The 15,341-nt window shown below is 29.5% G+C and overlaps 1 protein-coding gene across 2 annotated transcripts; it reads left to right on the top strand.

Annotated features, from left to right (window-relative positions):
* Positions 1-1,855: 1,855 nt before the first annotated feature.
* LOC111681009 (probable multidrug resistance-associated protein lethal(2)03659) lies at positions 1,856-11,697 on the top strand. 2 transcript variants are annotated; one of them, XM_023442728.2, is made up of 7 exons: positions 1,856-1,941; positions 6,118-6,351; positions 6,416-8,350; positions 8,407-8,824; positions 10,094-10,244; positions 10,316-11,267; positions 11,337-11,697. In XM_023442728.2, exons 1-7 carry the CDS (start codon positions 1,862-1,864, stop codon positions 11,587-11,589), a joined length of 4,023 nt encoding a protein of 1,340 aa, XP_023298496.2. In that variant the 5' UTR covers positions 1,856-1,861; the 3' UTR covers positions 11,590-11,697. The 2 variants fall into 2 exon arrangements, with proteins under 2 accessions (XP_023298496.2, XP_023298495.2); XM_023442727.2 differs by lacking the exon at positions 1,856-1,941 and adding an exon at positions 5,446-5,794.
* Positions 11,698-15,341: the final 3,644 nt, after the last annotated feature.

A 15,341-nucleotide genomic window follows, 5' to 3' on the forward strand; every position in this document is an offset into this window, starting at 1 on the left:
TGGTATTGAAAATCTGCAAAATCGATTCACAAGGTAAAAAGTAATGAATAAAAATTTCAGACTACCTCGAAATAAATTACTTTTTTCCTAATTCATAAGAAGTTTTCTCAGAAACAAAGATATTTCGATGAATTTTGCCAGACTTTATTTTTCTAAGGCAGCGATCAATTATGCTCCCATATAAAGCCCACTTTCGAAAGTCACAACTCCCATATAAAGTTTACTTCCGAAAACCACCTTAACGCATATTCTTCTAAAGTTATTAGGATAAAATTCGACTTGAATATGTTTTGAGTACATACACTGGAAATAATCCATGCTCAACTTAACGAAAAAAAAATCTTAACTTCTTTTTTCGTGTATAATACAAAAATTTCGTGTATAATATGAAATATTATTTAATAAACCCCTTTTCTATTTTTATGAAACTACGAAAACCTTTCGTAATATTTTTTCTTAAATTTTAGCGAAATTTAACCTAATAATAAAAATTAATTATATTATCATTAAATAAAACTACAATATTTTTATAAAATTTAAGAAAAAGTATATTATAATTCACGAACTATTTTCATAAAAAATTAAACATTCGTGTGGAGAATAATTTTTAAATAAAATCAGAAAAATTATTTTAAAATGAACAAAAATGTTTTCATAAATTAATAATTCGTAAATTTTACCATATTTATTCAAAATTCACTTTTTTCAATTTATGTGAATTAATTTTTCAAAGATTATTTTGCATTATACTAAAATATTTCGTACAATTTCGTTTATATTACGAAAGAATTTCGTGGTGTGAAACAATGAAAGATTCGTACAATGTACGACATTTTTCATATATATAAAGCATGGATTTTTAATATTCGGCATAGCCGAATATAGCACCCTAACTTGTATTTTGCTACAATTTCTTAAAATATTTCGGAATTAAGGTAAAACGCTTTATTATTTAAAAAAATAATCCACATTTTTAACATTCTCTCTGATGTATATGGTCGACCATTTTAAGCTAAAAGTGTCCGATAAGCTAACCGAAAAATCATCCTACCTTTAACTTTAAACGCATGGTTAGGATATTAGGATGCCATATTGAAATATTTGCAAAAATACTTTACGTTAAAAGCTAAAGGCAACACCATATTCGTGTTAGCTTATCGGTCACTTTTAACTTATATTAACGAAAATCAAATGACCTTTCCGATAACATACAAACTTTAGCTATTGGTAATGTCATAATAAAGGGCCTTAAGTAATTAATATTATTGTTAAACACAAACAAATCTTAAAAAACCATATTAAATTTCAAGATTAGATAATCTAATCTTTGTCTTATCACAAACATAAGAATAAGTAATAACATAAATGTCTTATTCGTCTAGTATTTGATTTTAACTACCAGTTATGTTAATTTATAGTTACTTTTTATCAGCGCTAAAAAACACGCCTAAATATGTACATACATACAAACATACATGTATATAACACTCTTAAAGATTAAATTATTTTGTTAAATTACTTTAAAATTTTTGGCAAATAACATTTTAAATAGAACTAACATATTTTTTTGAAACTTTAGTTAAAAACCAGTAGTGATATTAAACGCAATAAATAGCACAGAAACGGATTAAAACGAATTATTAAAAAAAAATGTGCAATAATAACAGTGACATAACAATAAAAGATAAAACAAAATATTAATACAATAATGTTGGATATTTAAAATATATACATATAATTAATTAATAAATAAATTATTACAATACTTAAAACTGCAATCAAAAAAATTCTCAAAAGTTTTATAAAGTTTAACTTAAAAGCATATTTTTTTTAATACAACTTACAAATTAAGTCATAAACCATGAATTGTTCTAGAAAAAAAGTTATACGTTCTCAAAATCCTTACACAAAGGCGAATATATTTTCTCGTGTTAGTTTTTGGTAAGTCACTGGTTTAACTAATCTTAAATAAATTTTAAAAGATTACCATGAAATTTAAAATAGCGGAAAACTAATTAATAACTGCCGTTAGTAACAAGGAAGAATATTAGTTACGGAAGTAAATACTTAGTAATAGAATAATTGCATTTTTAGTCTCATTAGTTTAATTGAAAAACAAGTATAAATGTATAGTCGCACATGGCCGACCATATGATGATTATGATTAACGTAATTATGAGGACAAAGACCCTATACGGATGGTACGGTTGTATAGGGGCAAGGCGATCGAAAAGAAAAGTATGATCCAAATTTTATCAAATGTTTGCATGGACACACCGACAGACGGACATAGCTAAATCGAATCAAAAAGTGATTCTGAGCCGATTGGTACACTTTAAGATGTGTGTTACAAACGTCAGCACAAACGCATAATACCCGCCCACTACAGTGGTGTAGAGTACAATGAAAGCTCAGTTTCTTCCAGACCACCTTTTTCTACTAAATTTAAACACATTTTAATTCTTTTGACTTAATATTTCATATACATAACAAGTATGATACCCTACGCCACTTTTATGTTGAATTTTAACTTAATTCTAATTTTCTAAATAAGGCCTTATATAGGATTTAGGGTCAAATTTGGGCCGATCTTCATTAAGTTATGGGAAACAACATATACATTTTAGGTGGTTTGTATGGGTGTCAAATAAAGGCCGATCACTACAAATATCGGCAGTGTTATTCATTTACACTTATAAAAACCTTAAGTTTGTGGATTTTTGAAGAGATAGTAGTATATTTAGCATAAAAGCCTAAATCGGAGGTACCGGTTGTATGGGGCTATGCGAAATAGTGGACCGGTTTCATTCATTGTTAAAAAGTTTAGTCTCTGTTTCAAAAAAATCGTGTAGTTCAAATTTGATCATAATATCTTGAAAACTTGCCGTCTGTAACTTGCACACAGCCAATAGACAGACTCAGAAAGTGTGATTGTTTTTTTTTTTTTTTTTTTTTTTGCATTACTAACATCAACACAATCGCATAATACCCTCACCACTATAGCGGTGAAGGGTATAAAAGCGATACTTTAAGATAAAGTGTCTGGCGGAACTTTATCGCTAATTGAATGAATACTGCACTTTGTTACTATAAAGTATATAAAAAACGTCACAAATTCTTTGCGATTTCACTTTAAAACATGCTTATCAAGAACATTTAATTCACTTTTATATACCACATGCATTATTTAAAATGTGTGGGCATTTATTATTAGATTATAACAAGATCTAGCCATGTATGTCTATATCTTGAAAACATGATAGAGGCCAATGGTGAGAAGCTAAATTTGTTCAGAAATATTTTATCTTCCCCTCATAGAAGTGTCCTCTCGGAATATAGTTTTAATAATTACAAACGCGGTAAAACCCCACTATAATGATGAAATTCCTCAAAAACGTGCTTTTATAAATAATGATCGAACCATAATTAACCCTATCTACGCTCCATATAAAGTCCCATACAGAAAATAACTATAACGTACGTTATTACGTTAGGAATTTGAATACTATGATGGAAAACTTTTAATTAGCGTTGGTTTTTTTTTATCCCAAATGAGCAACAAAGTGCAATTTATTAAAAATAAATAAAAAACAAATATGAAAGTATAGTCGGGAGTGACCGACCATATGATACTCTACACCAGTTATGAATATTAAATCTGATTTATTCTTTATGATAATTCATTGTTTCGATACATTTAAGCAATTTATGGATGAAAATCTAATTTTCTAAAAGAGACTTTATATGGGAGCTAGGGTCAAATAATCTTTATGAATTTTGGCAAGGTCATCAAGGCTTATATAAAACTTAGTTGTGCCGTTTTTTATCGATATACACTTTACTTTCATGAGCTCAAAAGCCCTTTTCGGGGGGTTCGGTTGTATGGGGGCTAGATGAAATAATGGGCCGATTATATTCATTTTCAATAGGCTTCATCTTTGGTGTGTGACAAATTTCATCCAATTATCTTGATCTTGTGCGACCTGTACCTTGCACACAAGGTTTAAAATTTTTTATTTTTCTGAATTTCTGTGGCACTTTCCGCAATTTAAAATCACAACAAATAATATTTTTAACATCATCCCAGCAAAAAATAGTTGATGTCATACTTTACAAACTACATATTACATATTATTCACATTTATAAACCAAATATTTCCTTACAAACGAAAACCTAATTATAAAAGTGATGTAGAATGGTTTGGTGAAAACCCAGTGAAATTTTCATTAGAGATATGTTTTATTTTTGATATCCAAATATCGGATTTTTACCGCTTCTAAAACTCAGATTAGATGTAGTTCATAGTTGTCAAAAATGAACAACATCTCTCCAATGAGACGCTAATGTAAAATTCATAGGTTTTTCACCAAAATTGGAAGTACTTCAAGTATGTTATTTGTGGTGAAAATTCTACTTCTTTTTCCTGGGCTTTAAACAAACTACACAAAGTTCATAAAAACTGATTTTCAAAAGAGTTTTAGAAATAGAAATAAACCTATCGTTCAGTTCGTTATGTACGATGAATTTTGTCATACGCACTGATTGTGCGTATTTTAATATTATTTATATAAATTCTATCCGCATAACAAAAAAGAGAATAAAAGTATTATGATTAAAATTTTTGTGTTTGCCCGATTGGTATAAAACAATAACAAAGTAAGATGGTAACAGCTGTTTCACTTTTTATATGTGTTTACATAAAAATGCTTGTTTTTTAATCATTTCAAAAAAATTAAGAGAGCAATACGACTGTCAAATTCCGTATTGCTCTTTCAATGTGTGATTGTTTCACTACATATTGTGTTTAGACGATCCCATACGTATTCTTCTACACAAAATTTTGACAGATCATTATTGCTTGTGTGCTCGTGTGAAGCCGCCTTTAGTGTGTTCCATCTATCGCACGACAATAATTTGTTTCTAAAAATTTATTAATTTAATTAAATTAATTTATGTAGCTTTATTCTACAAATTTAAACAATTAATTGTTCAATTACACATTGCAAATAATTATAAATGTATAAACTTCATTTACAATTACAAGTAATTATAATTAGTTATTGCTTAATAACACATTACAAGTAATAGTAACTGATCATGCAATGTGTTACTTTGTGTAAAGCCTGCTAAATAGTTGCTCTCCAATGTATGTTATTACAAGAAAGAATACTAACCAAAAAGTGTTCAATATTTTTGAGCAAGACCTAGTGTGACGTCATTAGCATTTAATTATAAACATAACAAAATAAGACACTATACCAAACCAATATTAAAAGCGCTAAGCTATTGAGCCCATATAAATTGAATAAACATGACAATTTTTAATAAATACCAAATGCTGGATTACAGTAAGCTTGAAAAAAAAACTAATATTTTTACCAAACTTTAGTTAAAAACCAGTCGTTAGACCAAACACATTGAATAGTAAAAAAAACATACTTATCAAAAAGAATTAATTAAAAAATAACAAAAACATTTAAATAAGTGAATAATAAAAAAAAAAACTATAATACAACATTATTCATAATCTACTCTAAGGGAAATTAAATTATATGAAAATAACTACAAAATTTTTTGTTTATTTGTTTGTTTCATTGTGTAGTTGTAATATCTTCTTTAAAACTGATATAAGAAAAAAAATATTCTCATAAATTAAAAAAAAAATAGTTTAAATGTTATTTTAAACTACAACTTGCATATTAGCTGATAAACAATGAATTGTTCTAGAAATAAATTTATACGCCCACAAAATCCTTATTCAAAAGCGAATATATTTTCACGTATATGTTTTTGGTAAGTCATTGATTTAACTATTCTTTGATTAGTTTTAAAAGATAAACATTTTATTTATTATTTATTTTTTCTAATAACAAAAACTAAAAACATTGCATTAAAATTTTTGCGTAGTATGAGAGCAGATAAGATACCAAAGTTCTGCAACATGTTTACTTGTTGCTTAACATTTTTGTTTGTTGCTAAAAACGCAAACAATTTATTGGGATAGGGTCAATTATGAACGAAATGATTTACATAAATTGAATTGTATATTGGAACTGATATCTACTGTAGTTTTTTTACTTGTTAATACGAATTTTTAAAAACTTTATTTTTCTTAGTTGGTTAACAGATATTTTTCGTTTGGGCTGGAAAAAATCCATTGCCGAAGAAGATTTATACGAGCCACCTAATGACTTGGAATGTCAAGATGCCACATTGTTATTGGACAAACTGTGGGAAGAGGAAAAGAAACATAAGAAGAATCCAAATATAATATATATTCTATATAAGGCCTTTGCAAAACCCTATGTCATATGGAGCACATTGTATGGTGTGTTGGAGGTAACACTTATGTAAGAAATCATTTTGTTAAAAACACAATAGAAATAGTTAATAATAATACTAATTTTATTTCAGGGCATTACAACCTTTATTTTTGGGAGGTTTGGTGACATTTTTTGCTTCGGACCAGAAGACTGTGAGTGAAAATGATGCTTTTCTTTATGCCGCTGGCATAATTCTGTGTAACGTTTTAATAGTTTTGCCACGACATCAAAATTATTTCTATTCCGCCAAAAGCGGTGCACAAATTCGGGTGGCTCTCTCTGGTCTAATCTACCGTAAATGTTTGCAAATTCCTAAAAATTCTATTGATGAAGGTTTACATACCAAAGCCATCAATATACTGGCTAATGATCTTTCGGTATTCGATATAGCTTTAAATTACATACATGATGTTTGGAAGGGACCAATGGTATCTTTAATAGTTGGTTGCATAATGTTTTCGGAAATTGGTTGGGCTGCCGTAATTGGCATTACTTTCATGTTAAGCTTTATTCCTCTACAAGCATGGGGTGCCCGCAAAGCTGCTTTTTATAAAAAGAAAACCTTGAAACAGACTGATCGGCGAGTAAAACTAATGAATGAAATCATTTCGGGTATTGAAGTGATTAAGATGTATGCTTGGGAAAAATCTTTTTCAAAGTTAATAAATTCTGTCAGAGGCGAAGAAATGAAAGCCATTAAGGGCTATGCTTATGTATATGCTGGTATTAACTGCTTCAACATGATCTGTCCAATTTCCATCTTTTTAGCTTTGATGTCTTATATATGTTTGGGTGGTGTGCTAACGGCTCGGGCAGTTTTCATAATATCCTCTTACTTTACTATGCTTAACAAGCATATGGTAGCCTATTGGCCATTATCTTTGATACATTTAAGTGAAATCTGGATTTCCATTAAGAGATGTAGAGATTTTTTGCTCTACGATGAAGAAAAGTCGTGTCAATCTGAAGAGAGTAACAATGAAAAGGAAAAACTACTTAATGCTCAAATGCAGCAGAACTCTAGGCGTATTGTAAATGCAGAATCTAAATTAAAAAGTTTAGAAATGTGTAATGTAAATGCCAGTTGGAAAACCAAGGAAGGTGAAAGTTCCATGATGAAAACAGCTTTATCCGGAATTAATATTAATTTTAAGGAAAACACATTGTCCGCAATTGTGGGACCAGTGGGTGCAGGCAAATCTACCTTAATCAATGCCATTTTGGGAGAAATAAAAACAGAGTCGGGAGAAATTTTAATCAATGGCAAGATTTCCTATTGCAGTCAAGAACCCTGGGTTTTTGGTGGCTCCATTAAGGACAATATTATATTTGCAGAAGACTACGATGAGTTGCGTTATAAAGAGGTTTTAAAGGTGTGCGCTTTAGAACGTGATGTGGAGTTGTGGCCTAAACGTGATTTGACTGTGGTGGGAGAACGTGGTGTTAGTTTGAGTGGTGGTCAACGTGCTCGTGTAAATTTGGCTCGAGCAATATATCGCAAGGCGGATATTTATATACTCGATGATCCCCTATCAGCCGTTGATACTCATGTTGGTCAACATTTAATGGACTGTTGTATCAAACAATTTCTAAACGATAAAATACGCATATTAGTTACGCATCAATTGCAATATCTCAACGATTTGGAACATGTCATTCTTATGGATTCTGGCAGTGTATTGGCTCAAGGAAGTTATCAGAAATTACAAAACTCTAAGCAATTCCAATTTTTTGCACAATCAGAAACAGAAGCCAGTGATGATATGCAATTGACAGAGAAAACTATGGAAAATGTTGTAGAAAAAACTAACAGCGACTTAGATAAACCCGATAAGCAAGCAAAGAAAAAAGTTGAAACTCAGGAAGATTCAAATAAAGAAAATATGTTTAGTGGTTCTGTTCAGTTTAAGACCTACTTAACCTACTTTAAGTCATTCAATAATACCTGTTTATCAATTATAATAATTACACTTTTTCTATTAACACGTTTCATGTTAAACAGTATGGATTATTTCCTATCAAGATGGTGAGTAAATCTTATTTCGAAAATTCTGTAAATATTATATTTCGATTTTCTTCTAGGGTTATTTGGGAAGAAAAAGTTGCCTTACTACCAATAAGCAATTATACCATGAATACCAGCAATAACTTTACAGTTCCCGATGATGTAAATAATACTAATATTGTTAATTTTACAACAAATAACACAACTCAATTCTCGAATAATGATAATCATAGTGAAGAGAGATATCAGCGCATTATTATATATTTAACAATATTAGTCTCCACTTTTGTTGTTTATGTTTTACGTACATTTAATTACTATCGGATGTGTAATCAGATATCTATATATCTTCATGATTTGCTGTTCCGTGCCATAACAGGAACAAATATGTTGTTTTTCAATACAAATCCTTCGGGTCGTATATTGAATCGCTTTTCGAAAGATGTACGTAGTATGGATGTGGATGTGCCTAAAATGTCAATCGATTGTTTGCAAGTAAGTTGAGAATATATAACTATTTTCATTTCCTAAATCTAAATTTTAGCTGTGGACCCACAGAGGTATATATTTGTATGTTCTAGGTCCTTATTAAATTCTAAAACGGTATAGTCATGTCCATCCATTCTTCTGTCAAGTTAGTTCTAGATATAATTTGTGTATATTGTAATATATGTAGGGCATTGGACCATAAAATTTTAAAAAAGTCGACATCCTGAGATCAATTTATATTTTTAAATTACTGAGCCGCTGCGAGTCTGACCTTAAATTTTCTTCATCACAGTTGGGATTTGAGATAACGTGTCCTGAAGTTTTAAAAAAATCAGTTTTGTCATATTTCAGAAGTTATAAAAGAGACAAGGCAACTTTTTTTAAATGTGGTATGCCATCTATAAGTTCAATTATCGGTATCTGACATATCCGAACACCATGTCTGCATGATTGATTACACAAAGTAATTAATTATATGGTCAATTACAATTACTTATAATGTTTAATTAAACAATAACCAATTAAAATTACTTGTAATTGTAATTGAAATTTGTCAATTACAATTACTTGTAATTGTAATTTTAATTTAGCACTTAGTAGGAATTACCATTAACTATAAGGAACAAAATTTACAATTACAAGTAATTGTTATTGGTTAAACTTTTGCTGAAATTTTCAGATATGCTCTCGGATTTATACTCATATCTTCGGTTTTTATGGACCAATTGGACTGATTTTAAATAGCAAACTTCTCAAAAGCATGTCTAACAGAATTATTTAAGATTCGGATCTCGCCGATATCTTTAAAAAGTGATTTCAACAAACACACAGACGGACAGACAGACAGACGGACGGACGGACATAGCTTAATCAACTCCGCTAACTATAAGGATCCAGAATATATATACTTTATGGGGTCGGAAAATTATATTATAGAAATTAAAAACGGAATGACAAACTTATATATAACTTGAAAGTATTATTTCAAATTCTATAGAGAACGGTCCATTATTTACAGAATGCCCATTTAACACCTATGACCTAAGTCTATATACATATGAAATAAACATTTCTACACATGCTTTGTTGGTGAATATACGGAAACATTTTTGGATTTTTATGACTCTTTGTTCTTTTTTGTAAACCTATATCAACTAAAGGATAGACAGACATTGCTAGACCGTCTTTATACATATCTTATAAGAACAAATGCATAAAATCCCACAAGTAGAAAAAGCTAGTAAAATTTTTTAATATAAATAAAAATGTATTCAGTTAATTGTAGATATTTCTGGAGCAGTAATTATAGTGGTTATCGTGAACACATGGCTAATAATAGCATCTCTAATAATTATACTATGTCTTGTTATGCTAAGGCAAATCTACATTAAAACAAGTCGTGATTTGAAACGTTTAGAAGCAATTTGTAAGTATAATTTTGTAACTTAAACATTATTCAAATTAAAAATATATAATATATGGTTTCTCTCACTTTAGCTCGAAGTCCAGTCTATTCGCTAACAAATCAAACATTCCAAGGATTAACTACTATTAGAGCAATGGAGGCTGAACAAAATTTAGAATCAGAGTTCTATTACTATCAAAATGAAAATTCTTCAGCCTTTTTCCTATTATTTTCATCGAACAGAGCTTTTGCTGGCTGGATTGATATTCTATGTGTGTGCTATATTAGCATAGTAACTATAAGTTTTCTGACATTACGTTCAACTTTCAGCAGTGGAGATGTGGGTTTAGCTATTTTGCAAACATGTGCCTTGGTGGGCACATGTCAATGGGGTATGCGTCAATCGGCTGAAATGGAAAATAATATGATAAGTGTGGAACGTGTTTTAGAGTATACAAATCTACCAGCAGAATCGCCTTTAGAAACATCTGGTTTAGTTAAACCCAAAGATCCCTCTTGGCCCAGCAAGGGACGCATTGAATTTGTCAATTTTTATTTAAAATACTCTCCTAAGGGTGAGTTTATTTTGAAGAATTTAAACTTCACCATAGAATCAGAGCAGAAAATTGGAATTGTGGGCCGCACAGGTGCTGGCAAATCTTCTATAATACAGGCATTATTACGTTTAGCCTACAACGAGGGCATTATACGCATCGATGATGTTGATATTGAAAATATTACTCTGCACGATTTAAGAAGTTCCATATCTATTATACCTCAAGATCCAGTATTATTTTCGGGTACTTTACGCTATAACTTAGATCCTCTGCAAGAGTATACCGATGACAAAATATGGCAGGCCTTAGAAGATGTAGAATTAAATCAGCATGTTAGAAAATACATGAATGGTTTAGATTGTGTTATGTCCGAGGGTGGTTCAAACTTTAGTGTGGGCCAAAGACAATTAGTTTGTTTGGCTCGTGCAATTCTAAGACAAAATAAATTGTTAATCTTGGACGAGGCTACTGCTAATGTAGATCCCATGTATGTTGAAAACTACTAATATCATATAGATTAAATTCAATTTATTTTTAAATGTTCTATTCTTTTCAGTACCGATGCTCTTATACAAAACACAATACGCAAAAAATTTGCCGCTTGTACTGTCTTAACGATTGCCCATCGACTTCATACGGTTATGGATAGTGATCGTATTCTTGTGATAGATGCTGGTGTTGCTGTGGAATTCGATAATCCTTATGTATTACTTCAGAAATCTTCAGGATATCTACGTAAATTAGTAGAGCAAACTGGTTCCGATACTGCTGCTACACTCTTCCAAGTGGCACAGAAAAGTTACAAATAAAAAAACTAGAATTTACAGGTTAAATATATCAACTAGTGTGTAGTTAGGTAATATAATTGAGATTATAAAAATATAAAAAATAAAATTTTTTATAAAGTTTAGAAAGTACTTAAGGTCATTAAATCTCATTATGTTTTATATTTCTATTTTTAGATCAAAAGTTTGTTTGTTTTAGAAAATTATTATTTACATAAATGCAGCTGCTTTTATATGGTAAAACCGTGGACCGATAAACAATTTTCAATATAGAGAAAATTTGTAACAAAAATCAGCCCTTAAGCTTTTATGCAATGAAATTTTATGAAAATTAATTGTACCAATAATTGTTTCTATATGAAAACATAATGATTGTTTAAAATTAGCTGAGTAGGTAACAATTTCATATACCTCCCATACAAATATACATAATCCCGGTAATTTTTTTCATTGCTTTTATATAAAATCTTAATATCTGTTGAAAACTTTCGGAATAGGTCCACATTTTCATATACCTCCCATACAAATGTAGATATTCCCGGAAAATTGGTTTATTGGTAATAACTTCATTTAGAATGTTGATATCTTTACACAAATTTTATAAAATAAAGTTTTATATGAATGAAATTCATATAAAGAAAAAAATTTCTGAATCGGTCTACAATTGGTTATAGCTCTCATATAAGTTTTTGACAACAAATATGCATGTTTTTAAAGACTGCTTTATGTACTACGACCTCGAGAAGCTTGATAGTAATTTTAATTAAATTTTGTGAATGAATGTATTTTGTATTAAATATATTTCTTCCGAATTTTATCGTTTGGTATTGTTTTTAAGTGAATTATGGATGTGAGAGATCTTTTTATATGGACACACAGAAGGACAGACTCAAAAATTGATACTGAACCGATACTTTAAGGACCAATATTTTGGACATTACAATTAGCAGCACAAACTTAAAATACATTCCGCACTACGGGGGTTAAAAAAATCAAATAGAACTATGTAAAATTCTATTTCATTGAACCTAGTATTTTGTTGTTAAATCGAAATTTGTTGACATTTATTTGAAAATTTCTTACTATGTAAAAACCAAATTTGTTGTAAAAATATGAAATACAGAGAAAACAAAACAATTTGTTTTAGAAAAATTTAAAAATATGAAAAATAAGCAATTTATGCCTTTATGAGAAAATATGCAAAAATATGCAACAACAAATTAATGCCATTTTGTAGCAAATTCTTTGATTCGAAAAGAAAACTAGTTATTGCTTATTATGAAATATTGATATTTACTTATATAAATTTTGGAACAATAATACTTTTGTATATAAAAAAATTGTTGTTTTTTAGATCGATTCAAAATTGGTCAAGGTCCCAATCACTTAAACACAAATTACTCATTACTGAGTAACGATAATCATACATTCAAAATTTGTTACAAACATTACTTTTTTTATTCAGAACTGATACTGAAAAAACTGTTTACGGTCGATCTATAAGGTCGTTTTCAGAAAAACACTTAAATGTATTTCCAAATAACATCCATACGAAATTGGTGCAAATATTAGTTTTATAAATGTGGTTTTGTCTTCTTTTGGGCTATAGACTAAGTCTATTAAAACTGGTTTAAATTGGTCTATTATTCCGCCTAGCCATAGTTATGTTAAATTTTGTAGTATGATAAAAAAATCATCAAATATTAGTTTAATAAAAAAGTCTAAATGACGCTGATAATCTCATAAAGATCGTATTTGAACCCAACCCCTATACAAGCTTCCATTCAGAAAATGATTTAAAGGTCAAAATTTACTTATAAACATTAAGTACAGTATGAAATTTTGCATAAATATCTTTAATGCAAACGTAGGGCTTTATAAATAAGCCTTCTTGTAGAAAGTCTCATTTTTTCAACAAGGATTAACATTATCCCGGAATTAATATAAATAACAAATTATTTAAAGAAATAATTCAAATTTTTAACATATTTGTAGGGTATCATATGGTTGGCCATGCCCGACTTTACATACGTACTTATTTATTTCAAGCGGAAAGTTTCATATTTTGAAATTAACTGGTTCTACTTACAACACCTTTACGTATACGTGTTAATGATTTTTTGATATAACAAATATTAAGTATACGCCTAATTCATATATTTCTAACACGTAAAAAATTAATTTTTTCAAAGATCTTTGTGATTTTAGTCTTCGAATGTTAATCTTTATTTTAAAGCTGGCCGTCAAAAATTGCCAAAAATGGTGTCTTCACAATATCTAAAATCCCACATTTAGATTCGGATTCATTTTTGAATATAACCTTTGCTATATCCTTTAGATATGGATCTGTGTAAAAATTTATCAGCCTAAGTAATTTTTATTTACTTTTAAAGTGCATAAACATTTATTTTTTGGAGTCCGTTTGTTACTATTTTACAAATTGTAGAATGGCACTTTGTTGTTTTCATATTATTCAGTTTGCATTTCAACACTAATAATTAGATCGTTGATAAACATAAACAAATTGTAAGTAATTATTTGCTGTACATAATTATTAACAATTGCTACAGCAACATACGTAGTGTGCTACAAATATAAGTATTTTAATAATGAAAAAGACTCCTACAAAATTCCACTAATAAGCATAATCAAGTTATAAATGAGCTGTGTTGCTTTTGCTGTAGAATCTGTCTGCACCATTGTATGCCATGACTCCCGTAACTCATATTGTTCTTTAAAATTTATGTTGTGCTTACTATTACAACTTATTTTCAAAACATCTCTGATGCCACTCGATTCATGGTGAAAGCGGCGTATATTATTTTTGTGTGTCTTTTAATTTGGGGGAAAATTTTGTATTCTCTACTTATTTTTATTTGTGTGAACATAATGTAATTAAAACATGAAATTTATTTAGTCATTTTATCTTTAAGTGTTATGGTCTGGAAAAGTTTTTGAAACAATATCACATACACAAAAATATTATTTTAACAGTGAGGCAAAAGTTAAAATTATGCTTTAAAACAAGTAAGTGTTCTATATTCGGCTGTGCCGAATCTTATATACCCTTCACCATGATGTGTTTAAAGCCTTTTGTACCTTTTGAAGAACGAAAAAGTACCAAAAAGTCCCCATCTATGGATCCTCAGTTAATCCGGGCCATACAAACTTAATTACATGTTCCTAGGTTCAATATTGTAGAAATTGTAAAAAGTACCTTTTGAAGAACGAAAAAGTACCAAGAAGTCCCCTTTTACTGGTTCTCACTTAATCCGGGATATACGAACTTAATAACATGTTTCTAGGTTCAATATTATAGAAATTTCAAAAAGTACCTTTTGAAGAATGAAAAAGTACCAAAAAGTACCCTTTCATGGGTCCTCACTTAATCCTGGCCATACATACTTAATTACATGTTTCTAGGTTTAATATCGTAGAAATTGCAAAAAGTACCTTTTGAAAAACGAAAAAGTACCAAAAAGTCCCCTTTTATGGGTCCTTACTTAATCCGGGCCATACATACATAATTACATGTTTCTAGGTTTAATATCGTAGAAATTGCAAAAAGTACCTTTTGAAAAACGAAAAAGTACCAAAAAGTCCCCTTGTATGGGTCCTCACTTAATCCGGGCCATACATACTTAATTACATGTTTCTAGGTTCAATATTGTAGAAATTGCAAAAAGTACCTTTTGAAGAACGAAAAAGTACCAAAAAGTCCGCTTTTATGGGTCCTCACTTAATCCGGGCCATACATACTTAATTACATGTTTCTA

This window comes from Lucilia cuprina, chromosome 3, assembly GCF_022045245.1.
Source record: "Lucilia cuprina isolate Lc7/37 chromosome 3, ASM2204524v1, whole genome shotgun sequence".
NCBI lineage: Eukaryota > Metazoa > Arthropoda > Insecta > Diptera > Calliphoridae > Lucilia > Lucilia cuprina.